A 20,225-nucleotide genomic window follows, 5' to 3' on the forward strand; every position below is an offset into this window, starting at 1 on the left:
ACTTTTGAAACACAAACAGCAAGGAAGCACCTGGAGAACAAAGCAAAAAGAAGGAATGAAAAGTGAATTTGACCAGTTTAATTTAAACACCAAAGTTGGGTGGATTGCACCAAATGGAATAAATAATGAAGAAGATCGTGCTGGGTTGCCAGATCTCACACTTCAGATCACTTAAACTAGAATTAATTACACAGCCCAAGAGAGTACTGAACAAGGAAGTCCTCTGACAAGCGATGTTAGCTGGGGCAGTGTCCCTTTGACAGTGGGTCGTAGGTGTGAATTTGCCCCCTGCTACCCAACAATGATCACCACCCCAGAGGAGAGCGGAATGATGAGGTTTTGTGCTCCAGAGGACTCTACCTCGTAACCATGTACATGGAAACACGTCCTCACACGGGGCGGGAACTCTTTGCCTCTTAAACACCGGCTGGCTCACAAACACACCCAAGTCAAAAAGTCAAACATCTAAGCACAACTCGACATTGTGTTTTCACCTTGCAAGGCAAGCACACAGGGGTAGTATTTCTAGCGTGGCTCCCTGAGGTTGGGCACTGCAGAAGTGGAGCAGGCACCTCCTTTCATGCACCTCGGGCCAGGCTAGAGAGGGAAAAAAAAAAAGAGAAAAAAAAAATATTGGCTAAACTACACCTGCAAGCACCGCTTTATCATCCCAGTGGTGGGCAGGCTGAAGGAATGTAAGTGGGTTTTTGTTGATTGGTTTTCCCTTCCCACAACCTCTGTATTTTTAAAAAAACCCAACAAACAAACAAAACCACAAAATAAAAACACACAAAAAAAACCCCACCATCAAACAATAACACAAAACCAACCAACCAAACCCTGAACAAAAATAACTTGATCCCAAGTTCCTCTCCTTCTCCTGCCTGTCACCAAGCAGTGAAGCGCTTTTGGACATCCATGTGATCCCACAGACATGTTCCCTATAGAGCAGACATCTTGTCTCTGCACCTCACCTGCATGTGCCTGTGACACCTGGTTAGAAGTGACATCCCTTTGCTTTAATTACAAAATCAATAGTAACGATCTCCTTTCCCTTCCTCTGATCTCCAAGTTGTCCATTTAAGCCCAACTCATTTTTGAGAAAGTGAGAAGGGAGGGGTGAAGGTTTCCACGCCAAGGAACTTGCCAGATCCAGCATCCCCTCTGTTATGTCTCCAGCAGCGATGACATGAGGCCCCTTTACACAGTGCCTGCTCTCAACCTGAGGCCAGCAGAACCAAGGAGGGGCTGAGAGGACACAGCTTCCCCTCCATCTCCTCCTCAGACAGCTAGCAACTCCAGGAAGAAAGAGGGAGACTGCAGTGGATGAGGATTCAGGTTATTTCCTTCCCATCCTCCTTCTTCCCCAGGGGTGGGAGGAGACTTCTGGGTCTGCAAGCCCAGTCTGTGCTTACCAGTCCCTAAGAATGACAATCTAAAAACAAACCAAAACCAAACAAACAAAAAAAACCCACCCCCCCCAAGGAAAAGAAAAAAGAAAAAAAGGGCAAAATCAGGTGTCATCCATGGAAGGAGTAGGAGGGGACAGGTTCCAGACTGAGACAGAAAAGGGACTCTCTCCCTCTCTGCATTTGCTTGTCTGTAGATCACATCCCCATGGAGTCCCTATGCAAACCCTTTGTGCTGTTGCTCTGACATCTATTGACACAGATGACAAACACAGGGATGAATTCAGTGCTGCAGAGGGTGGGAGCGTGCACACAGGTGCACCAGGGCTAGGCCCGGTGCTTGGGGAGCATGTCCAGCAGGAACTCTGCAATGCCAATGAAGTAGACGACTTGAGCGATGCCGAAGAGAGGAGCGATGACCAGGGCTCGGCAGTAGGCCCCTTTCAGGAAGGCCATGGGCCCTTCCTTCTGCCAGATCTTCCTGGAGAGAAATGGCACAGACAGGTAAGTGTCCATTCCACCCCTCCACCATGCCAGGAGAACCTCTGGCCATGCCCTGGCTTTCTGCCTCACTACAGAGACTAAATCCAGGCAAGCACTGTCACCTGGCACAGCCTCCACAGCAGATCATCCACCATCCCCCATGTACTCTGCGAATGGCCATGCAGGAACATGCCCCATCGCTATGTCTGGCCTGGATCTGGATGTACAGCTAAGATGACACCATGCTTGCATCAAGATGTCCCCCCATTCGAAAGTTGGGGCCAACTCCACCCTCAGTATAGGGCAGATCCAGTTGACAAGAGACTCTGGCCACAACAGCGATACAAAAGTGCTTGTGTTTTGAAATGCAGCTAGACCACAGTTTAGCAAAGGGTCAGAGGAGAGAGCAGGTAGGGACAGCCCATCTCTGACAGCACTCCCACAGTCGCTGTTCAGAGCAGTCCTGGGAGGAATATGAGACTTAATGCTGTAGGATTTTCAGGCAACAGGGCCCTGGGAGAAACAACCACAGCATTGCCTCCCTTTGCATAAATCAAATCTCAGTGTTTTGACTGCTGCGGTTTGGACAGAAGCATCTAAATATAAATGTTATCTTTATCTTGCTCAAAGTAGGAAGTTGTTCTCTTTTACATAGCTATATATACGAACAGTATATATCTGGTCATATATCTATGTATCTATCCATATAGACAGGTAGATAAAAGCACGGGTTCGGAGAGAACCTGCAACAGAGAAGCTACTGGTTGTGTCTAGAAGCTGCACTGACTGGCTGGCAGTGGACAGCAGTAGATGCCGTACATCTGACGTGGTGCCTGCTTCACAAGGAGCCTTACTTGGTGCAGTCCAGGATTCCTGAGTAGGTGTCCTCATTCACTCCTCTCTGCAAGGACTGCAGCCGTGTTTTGATCACTGGGAAGAAAGAGAGAGACAGTGGTGAGCACTGGGAATGTAGCATGTTCTTCAGCAGGCAGAAAACACCTTGAGAGTAACGTCTTTGAAACACAGTCGAAACAAGATCACCAAGAACACAGACAATTTTCTTACATTTAATCAGCAAAATGGGAAAACAAATCTATTCCTTTAAAAAATAATAAAAGAAAAAGAGAGCCACCCAAAAAACAACCTCTTTCCCCCACTGTGACCACCATTTCCAAGGCTGACTTAAGCTTTAAACGCTTTCAAATTCAGATATCTTTCGGCAAAGTAGAAACTGATTTTCAAATACTCAGCTCCTTCTGGAACAAGTATCTAAAATACATAGTGCTGGTCTTATACTTCTTCACACCTTGGAGCATGTGCAATATTTGGGAGAGAGAAGTTACTTTCTGGTGTTTTTCAAAGCAGAGAAACCAAGGTGGTATTTTAGGTGGGTGCTGTGGAGCACAATAAAAGGCCCAGATATCACTCCACATGGTAACGTGCCTTTCCAGGGGAATATTCATAGTCATTCCTGTGAAGAATGACTGAAATGAATTATGCCCTCCTCCTGACTTACCTAGTGAGTACTGCAAACCTCCGTGTAAGCTGTGGCCAAAGGTCAGCTGAAGGAAATATCACCTAAACTGGCAGCAGCTCAGACAGCAGAGCTCTCCCACTGTGTGCTCATGCTGTGAAGAGGCCACCACTGTCACCCTCCTCCTCACCTAGCCCACTTGTGGGCCTCTGACTCCTGCCACTTGGCAGCAGGCCACCAGCACAGGCTACTCGGGACTCACCATCGCAAGGATTGACAGCCACCGCAGCCGTACTGCCAGCCACACATCCGGAGAGGAAGGACACATAGAATGGAGCCTTGACATTAGGGTCTTTCTGGCCCAGCTTGTTCAGGTTTGCAAACAGCGGGAAGTAAACAATGGAGAACGGGACATCCCTGCAGTGGGGAGGAATGAAGGGGAAGAAAGAAGAACAAGGATGAGCCAAGCCAGAGTGCGACACCAGCAAACTGAGCAAAGCAATGGCTGCCAGCATTACACAGTGGCAGCACAGCCCCAGGTGCAATGCAAATATTCCAGTTCTGTGATTGCAATGCACACATGAGCTGAAACTCAGCAGGGGCAAAACTGACTGCACAAAGTACAATGGGTCCACAGGGGGCATGCAGCCCTGCAGAGTCAGTGGCTTCCCCCTCATTTTTCAACGTGCAAACTGAAGACCCCAGCACATTCAGAGGTCAATCTTTTGTCCACTTTTGTTAATTACAAGAGGTTTGTGTCTTGCCCCCACATGTCACCGGGCATTGCTTTAGCTCTGCCTTTGTTAAAGATAGAGGAGAGTCACTCTCTGAAACCCCAGATAAAGTGTGTCAGAGCAGGCACTGGTCCTTGCATCCAATGTGCTCCATGGCCCAGAACCCCTTTCACACTCTGGAGACTCAGGCTGACAGTTTTGCTTTGCTAGCTCACAAGGACTTCTCTACAGCATTAAAATACGGATCACTAGGGAGACAAAAATCTTCCATAGAAAGAAGCAGAATTAAATCTTTCCGTGACAATAACGTAGCCTTCCTTGCTTCCCTGACCTTCCCTTCTTCAATGCATAAAACCTGTGCATGTAAACCAAACCAAAACAAACCCACACACCCCAAAGCCAACACCACCTTTGCAGACCCATTTCCTGGATGGCTGGTGCTTTAGATTCAAGATTTGGAACACTGGTGCCCTGCACTCAAGCCCATGCCACCTTACCTTAGTAGCGTGGCTCCCAGGCCCTTGTAGAGTCCTGTGATGCCTTTGGTCCTCAGCAGCTCCCTTGTTATCTGTGTTGCTGTGGTGCGCGTTTCCACCACTGGCTCCGCTGACTCCGCCGCAGAGGAAGAGGAGAGCTGGGTCTGTGCTGCCATCAGCTTCTTCTGTGCCGCTGGGGAGGAGCAGAGAGAGCACTGGTCTGCAGGACGCTCAACTAAAGTCTCTTGCTGCCTGGTGCCACAGGACAAGGAGGAAGAGGCAGATCTCCAGGTGCATTGAAACATACAGACTAAGGCCAGCCAGGTGCCCTGCAAGCTGTTGCTTCCAGTCTGTCCATCTCCCTCAGCCTGAGACAACCCAGCTTATCCCAGTCTCAGAGCTGGCAGCTGCCACACCACAACACTGTCTGCTGAACTCTCCTACTGAGTGGTTTTACCTAAGCAGGAGCAGCCTGCGGTGCAGAGAGAAGGAGCTACCGTGAGCAGGCAGGTGACGTGCCTGCTTCCAGCTCCATCCCTGAGCTGCCCGTAGGACAAGCTAAAGATATTCATATATGAAAGAGGTTCAACAGTTCTGTTCTTTGTTTCTTTCCATTGAAAGCAATCATTAAACTGGGGAGTTCCTCAGTCACATTTACAAATGCCACCTGGTTTCCCCCAACCTTTCCAAACTGATGTATTTCTGCTCTTTGGCCAGAAGATGGAGGCAATCCTCTGGCTGCTACCGGCACACCATAGGTCTCTTGCCACACAGAGAACAGGCTGTTCAGAGCAGCAAAAACCTCTTCTGAACCCTCAAACCATAGCTTAATTCCTTCAAACATTTTAAAATAATACGCACAAAGAGGATAAAATCTGCATTAAAAACAATAAACAGAGGAAAGCAAAAGTAAATCTGTGATTATTCAGGAATGCCACATCAAAGGAGAGATTACAGAACCAATCAGTCCACATTCCACGAAGGGCCATAAACATAGTATCTAACAGTGTCATGCCGGCTCCCGGGGAATGAGACCATACCTGGGGCTGACCTCTGGAAGAGATTAAGGTGACAGGAAACTGCTCTTTCCCTCCATGACAGACTCTGGTGTCCATTCTTACCAGATATGCCCCACAGTGTTTCAGACAAAAGGCTCACACTCCCTCCTGCTTCTGCTTGCCAGCTCCTGCACACAGTCCCAAAAGCCTGACCCCAAACCTCTTCCAAATCCAGCAGGCTGGGAGAATTTTATCTACTGTTTCAGCCAAGACAACTGCTGCTTTTATCAGGAGGCAAAAAAAGGGAGAGTAAGAAGGGAGATAAGTCATTTGGAAAGGACATATCCCCTTGAGAAGCTTTTAGGGAGATGCTACAGGCAGGTAGAAGAGAGAGAATAGGTATCAGAAAACACAGAGATGGAGGAAGCACCACAGAAGAGCACTGAAGGATGCCAATTCCTTCTTGGGTGTGCAGTAACTAACAAGTTTTAATCATGCTCAAGTTGACCATGCAGTCATCTTTCCTGTCTCTCTCTGTCCACGAGCAGCATTTCCTATTTCACTTGCCAAGCCTATTGCTTTGAGCAAAAAAAATCATCACCTTTTGCAGCTGCAAGGGCCTCTGCAACATGTTGTGGTTTAACCTCGCCTGGCAACTAAGCACCATGAAGCCACTCACTCAACACGCCCTCTCCCACAGTGGGATGAGGATGGAAAAAAAGTAAAACTCGTAAGTTGAGATAAAGACAGTTTAACAGGACATCAAGGAAAGAGAAATTATTAGGAAAAAAAAAAAAAATTCTATCCTATCCAAAACCAGAACAAAAGCCAGGTGAGGGTGGGGGAAAATGAGCTAGGAAGAAGAGGAGAAACTTCTGCTACATCCTGAGATACCTCTGACCTGGGAGAGCAGGGAGAAGAAAAAGGGTTTTCTCTGTTCATTCCTTCCCCCTCTGCCTTGATAGCCCAGACCTAGCCCTTTCCCCTCTGCCTGCACAGGGAAGAGAAAACCACATACCAATTCGCCCCGCATCCTGTAGCTGGATTTTGAGCATCTCCATGGGAGTGGTGACAATGACCTGGCAGGTACCTGCGCCGCAGCCTGCCAGCATCTCCCTCAGCAGTGTCAGCTTTTTCCTGCCCGAAGAAAAGAGGGAAAGAGTCAGTCAGAGGAGATGGCCTGAAGTAACTCCGGGACAGCCAGGTGAAGGGGACATGGGGCACACCTCTGACCTTGGGGGTTACAGGAGAGGCAGCTCAGGGGATGGGGAAAACCTGCTAGGCTTGACAGTTTAGCATATCCGAGGCTTGGCACCAGTGCCAGCATCACCTGATCTGGAGGGAAAGACCCATTTTGGCCCCAGAAACAGAATATTCAGAAAAAGCCGCAAGCCCAGCCAGAATAGCCCCAGCCAGGAACACACAACCCTATTCATCCCAAAACAGAGAGCTGCAGCTCTCTTCCAGCCTGGCATTGCCCCCAGTCAGGGGGCTATAGCTTCAGAGGGCAGCAGAGGACCTGAGCATTAAGAGGTATAAGCTGCTTTCCTTCTGCCAGCCTAGTCCTTGAGACACTGTCAACGTCCCCACAAACAAAAAAAGAGAGACAACAGAGTAAAAATCAAGGGAGGAAAACATTTGAGTTGCTGCTTTGGAGTTCTCTGACAAAAGCAAAATAAATAAACAGCAAATGTGAGAGTCAAGGAGGCAGCTTCCCTGTGGTTAGGTGATTCTTCACCTCACCAGCCTTTCCAAACCTTAAAAAGTAGCTTTGGCACTAAACTGGTCCTGCCTGAGGGACAAGGGATGGGATGGACCCCCAGAGCAACGCAGCTTTGTACATCCTCTGCACTAGAGAGCAGGAATTATCAGTGACATGTTCTTGCCTAATGAAATGCAGGATTTCATAGCTCCCCCCATCCCAAAGCCATGAAACAGCCCAGCTAAGACTAAAAAGAGGAACTTAGGATGCAAATGCTTGAAAAGCCTCTATTTTCAGAAACCAAGGGGTTTTCACTCTGCAGTATATTTCAACCCTGTGCACCAGAAAACACTGACTTGATTAAAAATAAAAGTGCCTTTGATCTGCTATTTTCCAAAAGGATGGGGAAAAGAAGCATTTATAAATCACACATCTAGAGGGAAACAGCCTCCTCTTTTTTCTGTTTGAAATACAAGTATTATTTTTACTCCCCTCATCCCTGCTCCTGCAGCAATACCTCATCTTAACCTATTCAAGGCAAGTTCCCAGGCCATGGCAAAAGCAGTCCCACAATTATATACCCCATTCCCTTGGAAAACCAACCCATGCTCCCTTACCAGGGTTTTTATATGCACACACACATAGCACAGCTGTGGCACTGTGGGCCAGTGAAGAAATTTCAATGCCAGCCCTACAGGAAAGGGAGGGGAGATGTGCCGTAATCCTGCCAGCCCACCATGTCAGCTGTGCTGATTTCACCACCTCTCATCTTCTCCAGGGAGGATATGAGAGCAGGGGATTAGAGGCACAGAGCCACAAAAGAGATTACCAGTGACTAAATATAGAGCTCTCCCATGAGGCTAAACAGAGGAACATTTTACAGTCTCCCTTTTCCAAATTCCTCCATAGATGAGAAGCTGCAAAAAACAATCCCTCCTGTGGAATTACCCACATGGGCACTGAAGTGTGCACAGCAAGCTTTCCTGGAGGCATGCAGGTATCAGCGTGTGCAAATCCAGAGGTCCGCCCAGCGCTGAGGCCTGGAGGTGGCCCACTTGCATGTCCTGGGCAGCCTGATGCACAGTGCCAGTCCCTGCACAGCTCAATACAGTCAGCAGCAAGCCTGCACAATTCCTAGCCCAGCCGTGGAAGGAAGCTCATCACCCAAAGGAGCTGGCTGCCAGTGCCCCTCTACGGCACAGCAGAGCATTTCCCACTTCAGCAAGAGCCCTGGAGCATCCCTGAAGTACATCTCCCAGCTTTTATTTGGGGCGACCACTTTGATACCCAGTTCAAAAGATCAGAAAGATTTGACCTACATGTTTATCTGTGGACTATTATCCAAGACAACAAAAGTCAGTCTGGCTTGCTTGAAGTCCATGGAGCTACGTCAGTGTGACCCAGCAAAGGATTTATATGTGTGGTTGTATTTTAGAGATGTCAAACAGGTACATCAAAAGCACCTAGAACAAGAACTTTTAGCTTGTATTTTGCATATCCTGGGAACTGGGGAGAGTCCAATAAAAAATAGCCGAAGATAAGCAACTCTTTTGTCAGGTTTAAAATTTGCCATAAAGGGGTCAAACTCCCTTTGCAAAATCTCACTAGTCTTCATGTAAGACGAGTTTGAAAACAGTTCATCTCTAAATGACAAAGGGGGTTAAATATTTAAGGCACCACATGCCTTATCCTCAGTGGTTTAAAAACTGGCACATCTCAACTAACTTCAAAAGCTGCAACACCAGCAAGGATCTGGTCCTATAAAAGCAGAAACCATCTTTTATCACAGCAAGAGGGTGTTAAATATAACATATACACAACAGCCTCAAATTCTGTACTGGCAGAAATCAGTTGTTCCACTTTTTTAACTGACATGAAATTTATTAGTGACAAATGAACAGTGTCAAATGGGAAGGGGAGACGATTCATGCTCAATCAAAATTAAACTTTAAAACTAGAGCTGAAAAGTAAGAAAATAAAAAAGCAGGAATTAGAGGTTTATGGAGGGCTTTTCAAGAGCAATGCATCAGTCCAAAATCAGAATCTCTGAAAGCATCGGTATCTTGATGTCACATGGGAGCAGAATAGGATTTTTTCCAAGTTTCTGAAAAATTTCAACCATGTACGAATTGACTGTGCTTGGGCAGGGACCAAAACCAGTCATTCTGGAATAAGAATGACAAGATTTCCAAAGATGGGAAATCTTTGAACTATGAAAACATCCATACAAAGTCACGTTTCTATTTGCTACCCAAGAAGCTACTGTCACCAGCTTGCTTGTCACCTTCCTCACACATAAAATAACTTCTGCCTTCAGTCTGTCAACCCAACAGATCGTAGAAAGCTCCCCAAGAGTTTCAAACCAGAGTCAGCTGCTTTCAAACAATTTAAATAGTGGGTCTGCGATATGGATCAGGGGATCAATATACAGAAGCCATCCTTCAAAGGGAGGGCAAGCTGTATGCCACAGCCACACAGGGACATGCACACAAACTGCCAGTCAGTCCCTTTAACTCAACCCCTGATCTTCCAAGAGAGAACTGCAATCACACTTCAGAAAAGCAGGAGCTATGATGCTGGGAAATATAAAAGAAAGAAAGTTCCCATTACAAACTCCCTCTCACTTCTAGTGCCAGCTCAAAAATGCCTCAGACAAGCAAAACAAAGCACTCACGTAAGCCAGATCCACCTCAAAGTAGATTAAACATTGCTCTGGCAGACATTACTGCAGATACGGTACAATCTACCTCTGGCTGCAGGAGCTCTGTGTTGCACATTTTGACTAAATCATGAGGATGGTGACTCTGTGAGGGCACATATTACATCAGGTTTGCCTTGGCATGAGATCCTAAGTGTTTTGTTTCAACACAAATGTCTGAGGAAGTGAACAATGGACAGGGCAACAGCACAGCATTCTCATAGTTAAACTGAGGAAGTGTGGTCTGGATGATCGGGTAGTGAGGTGGACTGCGAACTGGCTGAAGGAAAGAAGCCAGAGAGTCGTGGTCAATGGGGCAGAGTCTGGTTGGAGGCCAGTATCTAGTGGAGTGCCTCGAGAGTCGGTGCTGGGGCCAGTACTGTTCAATATATTAATCAATGACTTGGATGAGGGACTAGAGTGTACTATCAGCAAGTTTGCTGATGACACCAAGCTGGGAGGAGTGGCTGACACTCCAGAAGGCTGTGCTGCCATCCAGCGGGACCTGGACAGGCTGGAGAGCTGGGCGGGGAAAAATTTAATTAAATATAACAAGGGCAAATGTAGAGTATTGCATCTGGGCAGGAACAACTCCAGGTTCCAGTATAAGTTGGGGAACGATCCATTAGAGAGCAGTGTAGGGGAGATGGACCTGGGGGTCCTGGTGGACAGCAGGATGACCATGAGCCAGCACTGTGCCCTTGTGGCCAGGAAGGCCAATGGCATCCTGGGGTGTATTAGAAAGGGGGTGGTTAGTAGGTCGAGAGAGGTTCTCCTTCCCCTCTACTCTGCCTTGGTGAGACCACATCTTGAATATTGTGTCCAGTTCTGGGCTCTTCAGTTCAAGAAGGACAGGGAACTGCTGGAGAGAGTCCAGCATAGGGCAACAAAGATGATGAAGGGAGTGGAGCATCTCCGTTATGAGGAAAGGCTGAGGGAGCTGGGTATCTTTAGTTTGGAGAAGAGAAGACTGAGGAGTGACCTTATTAATGTTTACAAATATACAAAGGGTGAGTGTCACGAGGATGGAGCCAGGCTCTTCTCGGTGACAAACAATGGTAGGAAAAGGGGTAATGGGTTTAAGCTGGAACATTAGAGGTTCCACTTAAACTTGAGAAGAAACTTCTTCTCAGTAAGGGTGACAGAACACTGGAACAGGCTGCCCAGGGAGGTTGTGGAGTCTCCTACTCTGGAGACATTCAAAACCCGTCTGGACACGTTCCTATGTAGCCTCATCTAGGTATTTCTGCTCCGGCAGGGGGATTGGACTAGATGATCTTTCAAGGTCCCTTCCAATCTCTCGCATTCTGTGATTCTATGAAACAGCCCATCTCTAGCTCCCTTTAGATTAACGGCTGGAAGAGCATTTACTTTCCAGCTGAACTTTGATGTCTACAACTTCAACCCACTGCAGTTCCCTGAGCCTTTGTGTGCTAAACAGAAGCACCCCCTCCCAACAGCTACCTCTGCATGAGCACAGTGAGATTATCAACTCTTAGCTGGCTCTTTCTCTAGCGGAAGGGCTGGATTGACCTACAAGTACCAGTGGGCTGGATGAGGGTTATCTGCATTAAGTGTGTGGACATCCAGTAGACAGCTACAGGAGAGGATGCCTTGGCCCACAAAGGTTCCTGTCAAGTGAATGACCAAAGTACACCAGGTGACACAAGGTGACACAGCAGCTCAGCACCAGGACTAGCAGTAGCATTCCTCCTTCCTAAATCCAGAGCACCACTTTACAGCTTGTTTATGAGCATTTTGCAGCTCAAGGATCAACCAGGCCATGCAATAACAACTTAAAAAAATTCCACAGATGAGATGGTCCAAGTATTTTAGGAGAGTCTGAAAGAGGAGTAGATGACGGAAGGAGCCCTGGGGAGACACATCAGCTGAGAAGGCAATGGAGAACAAGCTCCAGTCTCCCCATCTGCATGGGAGAGAAAGATAAGTGCCTTGCTTGTCTCAGGATTTCAGTTGGCTATTTCTCTTCTTTGAGCAAAGCTATTAGGTTGGTGCAAAAGTAATTGCAGTTTTTGCGTTGTTGAAATTTGCTGTTTCATATTAGATAGATATAACCATATACATGGTTATGTTACACATAATTTTTACAGTTTATTTTTTTTTGCTAATGATTACTTGCTGTTTATTTTATATTTACTTTAGACTTTGGAAATAATGGTAGGCAAAAAACAAACTCAAGTGTTTTTCTTATGAGAGTTTGTAAAGCAGCGGAGATAACTTGCAACATCAGCAACGCGTTTGGCCCAGGAACTGCTGATGAACATACAGTCAGTGATGGTTCAACAAGTTTCACAAAGGAGACCAGAGCCTTGAAGATGAGGAGTGTAGTGGCAGCCATCAGAAGTTCACAGTGACCAACTGAGAGCAATCATCAAAGCTGATCCTCTTACAACTACACAAGAAGTTGCCAAAGAACTCAACATCAACCATTCTACGGTCGTTTGGCAGTTGAAGCAAATTGGAAAGGTGAAAAAGCTCAGTAAGTGGGTCCCTCCGGAGCTGACCAAAAATCAAAGAAATCGTCATTTTGAAGTGTCGTCTTCTCTTCTGTGCAACAACAGCAAACCATTTCTCAATCAGATTGTGGCATGCGATGAAAAGTGGATTGTATACGACAACCAGCAATGACCAGCTCAGTGGCTGTACCGAGAAGAACCTCCAAAGCACTTCCCAAAGCCAAATTTGCACCGAAAAAAGGTCATGGACACTGTTTTGGTGGTCTGCTGCTGGTCTGATCCACTCCAGCTTTCTGAATCCCAGCAAAACCGTTACATCTGAGAAGTCTGCTCAGCAAATCGATGAGATACAGCAAAAACTGCAACACCTGCAACCAGCATTGGTCAACAGAAAGGGGTCAATTCTACTCCACAACACCACCCAACCACATGTTGCACAACCAACGCTTCAAAAGTTGAACAAATTTGGCTACAAAGTTTTGCCTCATCTGCCATATTCACCTGACCTCTTGCCAACTGACTACCACTTCTTCAAGCATATCGACAACTTTTTGCAGGGAAAATGCTTCCACAACCAGCAGGATGAAGAAAATTAATTCTAAGAGTTCGTCAAATCCCAAACCACAGATTTTTATGCTACAGGAATAAACAAACTTATTTCTTGTTGGCAAAAATATGTTGATTGTAATGGTTCCTATTTTAATTAATAAATATGTGTCTGAGCTTAGTTATAATGATTTAAAATTCACAGTCTGAAACTGCAATTACTTTTCCACCAACCTAATACAAGGAAGGAGGAAGCAAAAAGGAAGAACATTTGCTGACATCAGCAAGGACACAGTTAATGCAATCTTGCTGGTCTTCCCAGTAATCTGAGCTTCTAAGTCAGCAAATTGCCAGTCTTTGCTCCAGAACAGCAAACAAAACAAAGGTCAAGACTAAAGAGGACAGAACATGTATAAGAATAACACCTCTTTGAGAAGAACAGCCGGATAATCATCTAGGGACACTGCGGAGTTTTTATGAGCAAGGAATCGCTTTTGTAAGAAGCCATGAGACACCTTCTACCACAGCCAAGGCAGAGTATTTAACCAAGAACCTGAAAAATAAACAATGGAACCTGGCAAACATATGCCAAACACAACAGCTGTCTGTCTGGCACTCAGCACTTTGGAGATAAACATGAAACCCTGTAAGACACTTTAAAGGGACTGTTTTTTAATAAGTGTTTAACATCCACACTCAAAGAGGACATAAAAAGCAGGCAACACATCTATCAAAGAGACTTCACACACTGAGCATCCAAAAATCAACAATGTACTTTAAATGCACACTAGTGTACTACTGATTTAGGTTACCTTCATAACCAAGTGCTTTACTTAGCCCTAGTAACTTCTCACATTATCTGCTCTGGACAATGAAGCTGCTGCTATTTTAACAGCAGCTGTGAGCTTACGGGTCTCTCAACACATCCAGCTTCAGAAATCCAGAGGAAAAAGAAAATCTCATCAGTTTGCAGCAGCCTGAAGGCTGGAACTTTCCCCTCTTTCTTTTGTCCTGCCTTCCCAGCCATGTGGTCCAGCCAGCACAAAGTGTCACAGGAACAAGGACCTGCCTGAAGACTCTTCTGTTGGTCAACTCTTCTCCTGGGAAACACAGAGGCCCTCAGGTCAAAATCATCACAGGACAATATTTGACTCTTATTGCCTTTCTCAATCAGGAACATGGGGTGCTCTTCAGGTTTTTCAGTGTCTTTGTTTTCCTCCTTTCCTCCACAGCATACTAAGGGGGTTTCCAGCACTCATGCAATTCACCCAAGCCCCCCCTTATTGGTGAATGCCCAGGACAGCTTGGGAAGACCAACACAGTTTTGTTTCCTCATGAAACAAGAAGTTGTAGCAGTAGGCCCTCATTACAGTCTCAACATCAGAATAGAAACAGGCAAAGAAGCAGAAATCAAGTCCCCTAGTCTGTGAGCACACATCCTTCCTGCACCAAAATGACGGGGAAATCATCATGGGGGACAGAGTGCCCCCTTGAGCTAGTCCCAGGGTGGAGAAGGCTGCAGGAACAGACAACTTCAGGCCCAAGGATATGGGTGCACCAACAAGAGCACGAGGTCCCACATGAGGTCCTGCTGACCCAATGCACTTCCTCCAGCAACATCCAAGAGCACAGCCACTTTTTTTTTTTTTTCCTAGCAGTTTGTCCAGGTTTGGGCCAAGATAGAGTAAATTTTCTTTCTAGTAGCTGTGTTTTGGATTTAGTACCAGAACAATGTTGGCTTCCCATGATCTACCAGGTGCACAAAAAACTGAGAGGGAGCATAGCCAGGACAGTTGATTGAAGCTGGCCAAGAGGATGTTTCATACCATATGATGTCATATTTGGTATATAAACTGGAGTTGGTTGGAAGGGAAATACTGCTGCTCAGGAACGTATGGGCTATTGATGTTACAGGCAGTGAGCAAATGAATTGTGCACATTTGTTTTGTATATTCTGTTATTATTATTATAATTATTATTATCATTTTCTCTTTGTTTGCTGTCCTATTAAACTGTTTTTATCTCAACCTATGAGTTTTTTTCTTTTCCCTTTCCAATTCTCTCCCCAGTCCCACTTGGCAGCAATGGGCAGAGCAGGGTCTGTGAGCAAGCAGCTGCGCGATCCTAGCTGATGGCTGGGGTTAAACCATGACACAGTTGAAAAGCAAGTTCATGTCAACACTAAGTTTTTCAAAGGATAAAAAATAATAAATGCACACTAAAAGTTGTGCAACTTTAGGCTATTTTGGGTCATGCTAGATTTGCCACACCCTCGCTGGTCTACACATGCTTCTCCCACTTGCACATGGAGAACACACTGAGCATATTTTAATCAGCAAATACTGATAGAACATGCACATTTTATCACAGAAGGATCTCCAATTCATGCAACACATTTCAAGAAAGACAACTGCTAGAAGCTTAGCAACAAAGGCATTAAATGTCCAACAGGTCTGGAAGACTTTTGCAGCTCTGAGGCAGAACAGCACCAGAGATACCTTTGGGATGCTGGTGTAAGAACACAGCATACTATGAATGTACAGCAGATAGTCTGGCTTGTGCAAAGAAGGACCTTAGTGGAGCTGAATGAAGATCTTGGTGGCTCACCATGAAAAACTAACCCCCAGGCTTATGTTGAGCCTGACTCCCTCAGCTGCGCTTTACACTATGTAACACCTTGACTGTTGCAACTACATATCCAGAAATGAAACCACATTGACATTCCAGGCAGCTTCAATCTTCACCTTTCTAACCCTGGGCTATTTTTTTGTTCATACCTAGGCTTTGACTGGAGTTGTGAAACAGGTGGCCCAGCCTTGCAATTGCTAGCAGTTATGTACCTTGTTTTGCCCTGGGTAGGACCGGTGTATGGACTCCAGCACTGCTAATCCTGTTTTACAAAAACAACTGGGGAGGAGGGCACAGAAGCATCTCAAGTGAGAAACCTGCAGACTGCAAACAGGTTGGAAAGAGGGAGCAAGATCAAGGCAAACCCTTGGGGGACGCGCAGCTTTGTGAGTCAATGAAATGGCCCCTGACCATCACTCCTATTTGCCACATGTACTGCATGTGGGAAAAGATCCTGTGAACTGCCAAAGGCAAGGTACCATGCAATGACTACAGCACAGCCAGGTACAACCCCTCTGGCAGGTTACATATTCCATCCTCAGGCCTCAGATTTCCCTAGCATGAAGGAAAAGTATCCCACAATAAGCAGCTGCCCTGCAGTTTCTAAGGGCCCTTATCCTCACTGGTAATATCATGGCCTTTTCCATCACCCTCTGATCCCCATGTACTAGGCAAGGTCACAGCACACACCAGACCTTTCAGCTAGATCCCAGGTTCACAGCCTATACCAGCCACAGCCAATCTGCAAGTCACTTTCTTTCTCATCTATCTTGGAGTGACTTTTATAGTCAGAAACAATTTAAACCATCTATCACAGCAGTACTAAGGCTCTGCCTCTCTAATTGATGCTGGCTATGCTTATGAGCAGAGCTAACCAGATTTCATTAATCCAGGACCCCATGGTGGTCAAATGAGTTAAGTGACACTGATTCCACATGCTGCCAAGCTCTCGTCATCTAACTGTGGCCCAAGCTTTCTCTAAGGGAATTAAAAATGCTTTGTGTCAAGACAAAGGTTCCCCACTACCTGAGTGATATCATACTCCTGCTTCAGGTCATTGTAGTGTCAGTCCAATCAATGCATATGTTTTAGGACAACAGACTGTCTTCTTTTGGCAAAACTCTCTAGCTCCTTTATTCTGAATCAAGCACAGCATATCATCCACATCATGTGTGGATCAGGCAGAACCCAGAAGTCAAGCTGGAAGAGGTCTGGGTGACAACCTCAGCAGCTCATGGAAACAGCTGCATCCCACCTACCCAAATACCTGATCAAAGCCTGCCTCAGCCGTTAGAGGCAGATACACACATTTATCCTGGTGCAGGACATTTACTGACAGGTATACCATGTTTTAACAGCTGAAACATCACAGCAGTGATTACTCTCACAGAACAACAAATATGTTGCAATGCTGGTCTGATTTCTTCCACGGGCCACTCTCTCAGTGACAGTACAAGGCACGGCAGCTTGGCACCCCTTCGTCTTCCCTGTATGACTTACTAAGCCCTCACTTTGTAGGTGGTGGCAGAGAGCTAGCTGTGCTCCTGTCTACTGCAGTACGCCACGACCTGCTGCGTTGTCTGCTGCGGGGATCAGACCCACTGCTTGGCAGAAGCAAGGAGCAAGGAAGACATCATTACCTCCTACTGTCTGAGCACTATTTAAAGAGACAGGAAATCACAGCTGCGAGACGATGAATCACACAAGCATTTGTTAGTTGCTACTTTAAAAGACTCCAGAACAAAAAAATTAGATACATAAAAAAAACTAGATCCTCAACCTGTTTCAGTCCACAATCTCTGAAGTTGTTGAGCTGCTGATCTGCAGCAGCCGAGACTGATGTGGTACTTTATGGGAAGTTGTTAAACCAAATAATCGTGGTAGATCTTTGCATTTTCAGTGAGCCTTCACCACATCACACCACTGCTGAGGGTATAAATCAGGATCATATCACAAGCAGCCTGTTTTCTAACTACTGTCACTGAGGACTGGGGACAGTGCCCTTCACTGGCTGTCTCTGGAGAAAGGTCTCAGTCTGAAGGGAGACACAAGTGTTCTCTGAACTGCAAGTGCTGGTGAAAACAGCATTAAATATTCAGGGTCCAGCCCCTCTCAACTGATCAGCTAGCATCTTTACTTACATTCAATTCATATGAACCAACCCCCACTCGCCAGCTAAACAGATAATTTTATTCCTTCAGCATTTATTTGCAGGGCAGCTGCTGGGCAAGACTGCAAGTGTCTTTTGTCAATTCAGATTCACCACCTGTTTAAAACACTTTTCAAACTACAAAAGTACAAGAGGGATGCTAAGTTTGGGGGCTACAGAACTTGATTTGCCATGTGTTCAAGCCAGAAAAAGCATAACAGCATCCAACAGGATGCTGAGAACAAGGGTCTTCTCAGCAGTTGTTTGAGCAGTGAGCAGTGGCATTTGGGTCCTCTCAGATATTTTGCCTGCAAATTCTGGATCTGCTAATCTTGGCTTAGATCTCAGACTATTTTTAGAAGCTTGAATAAAAAGCAGTCATGCAGTGGAGTGTTTTTTACTTCTCATTTTAGACATTACATCATTAGCTCAAATGTAATCACTGTTGAGCTGTTCAAGGTAAACTTGTATTTCAGTCATTACAGCACCACATTCCACCTTTGCTCTGACATCTCTCCAGACTCAGCCCAAGAGCTGGTGTCTTTTAAGTTGAATGCAAAAGGTCTGCACCCCCTACTCACCCATCTTTGGAGAGGTGATGCCGGAAGAAGTCATTGGCTGCCAGTTTGATAGCCTTTTCTGGTGTCACTAGAGTCAGGTTCACTGCAGCCCCTGGACAAGGAAAAGAGGAAAAGGACATTGCAGAATAAGAATAAAGGAACTGTTAACTGGATCTTTCAGGAATGTGTTATAACTCCTGATCAAAACCAAGGACTGATGAAGAAGAGCTCCCAGTGCAAAAAAGGGGTTTAGAAACATGAAACACAACTGGAAATTAATAGGATTTCTTCGTCCCAACATCTTGGGATTTTTAAAACATCCCCTGATGTGTTTCTACACCATTTGCAATGTTTTTTTGCAATTTCTTTAGCTCCACTACTACCTCCCACCATGCATACATACATCCTCTTCTCTTACCCAAGGATGTACCGCTATGAATCCAGAAGGATGCAGATCACACCCTCAAGATAGAAGTACAAGTTGGATTAATAACCAGTCCCAACTCCTTTGCAAATATTATGTGATGCTGAGAAGCAAAAGTCCCCTGCCCACCTTCTTGCTAGTAACCCCTTCAAAGACCCGGAGGCTGGCTGAAATCAACTGGCTCATCTGCACAGAACTCAGCCAGCTCTAGGCCAACCCTGGGAGTTAATTGGCCACACTTGTGTATCGCCACTGGATGTCACTCTCAGAACAGCCACCGTTGAAGAGTCTTTTTGTCCACCACAAGCTGCAGGATGCAGAAATTCCCTTCTGAGCACCGTGGCAAGGCTTGCTAGGAGACCTGGGGCGTAAACAAGCCTTGACTGCCCCACAACCTGCTGGATTGCCCTTTTGTCAGGAGCAAATAGCAAATCCTTGTATTGTGCCTGCCACAGGGAAAGGTCTGAGTGGCCCAGCTGGCTGGTGTGGGCCACCGGCACCAGCATTAGTGCAATACAGCAGCCTGGAGGCAGCTTTCAAGCTGTCCTGGGGGAAATGGAGTGAGGGGAGGGCCAGTCCCTTCTGAGTATATTGGGTTTGCACCATTAATGCTCTAGAATATTCTCTTCCCTTTAAATCTTATAGCTCAGAAAGTCCTCCAGCAGATGACTGCAAGCTCTTTCTGCCTGCACTGAAGCCTACTGAGCCCAGGCCCTCCAGAGGAGCTTCACTTGAGACTTGCTAACAGCTCGCAAGGACAACACAAACACTAGGGTATACCTTTTGCATTTATGCTTGCTGTAGAGATTAAACAATTTGTCCCAAAGCTCAATTTTCCAAAAAGAAGCAGACATAAAAGCCTGCACTCATGCTACGCTCTGAAGATGTGGCAGGGTTAATTTTCAGGTTTGAACACAAGTTGACGGGATCTGTAAGGGCTCAACACAGCTAAAGAGAGGCAACTCAATCTTCTGTTCCTCAGGATGGACTCCAATCCCTCCAAAAATTATTAAAGAATTCTTAAATTAGACACAGAAAGACATAGGTTTAGGGGGACTTCCCTCAGATTAGGAAGCAAAGTCATAACTGGGACTTCTAGGGCCAAGACACAGGAATCCTTGGCTCCACATCCTCTGCTCAGAGGACACATGTCCATTATGTGGGAAATCACAGCAAGAAAACAGACAGCCTTTGCTGGGCAGGGCTGGGTAGCCCAACACGTTTTCCCCCCATTCCAACTGCCATGTTCAGATTTTGCAGAAAATACAGAGTAATGCTGAACTGCAAGCAGCAAACTAAGCCAATGCATTCATTCCACACTGGCCATGACATCCAACAAATGCCATCATCTTTTACAGAAGTCAAATTAACTAGCCAGGCAGAAGGGCAGCCTTCTCATACTCTTGGGTTTTTGCAAACTTCTAAGTGTACCAGTAATTGCTCTTCTCCAGTTTGATGTGCTTCCTA

General features: G+C 46.0%; 1 protein-coding gene across 1 annotated transcript in view; it reads right to left on the reverse strand.

Annotated features, from left to right (window-relative positions):
- Nucleotides 1-1,736: 1,736 nt before the first annotated feature.
- SLC25A22 (solute carrier family 25 member 22) overlaps nt 1,737-20,225 on the reverse strand; it is a gene marked incomplete at both ends in the record, with an annotated part of 28,325 nt that continues 9,836 nt past the window's right edge. Inside the window, 6 exons of the mRNA XM_080345743.1 lie at nt 1,737-1,890; nt 2,747-2,822; nt 3,629-3,783; nt 4,598-4,769; nt 6,593-6,711; nt 18,356-18,446. Coding sequence (XP_080201869.1) covers nt 1,737-1,890; nt 2,747-2,822; nt 3,629-3,783; nt 4,598-4,769; nt 6,593-6,711; nt 18,356-18,446 — 767 coding nt within the window. The remainder of the gene's footprint in view (nt 1,891-2,746; nt 2,823-3,628; nt 3,784-4,597; nt 4,770-6,592; nt 6,712-18,355; nt 18,447-20,225) is intronic.

Source organism: Nesoenas mayeri, assembly GCF_963082525.1.
Source record: "Nesoenas mayeri genome assembly, chromosome: 5".
NCBI lineage: Eukaryota > Metazoa > Chordata > Aves > Columbiformes > Columbidae > Nesoenas > Nesoenas mayeri.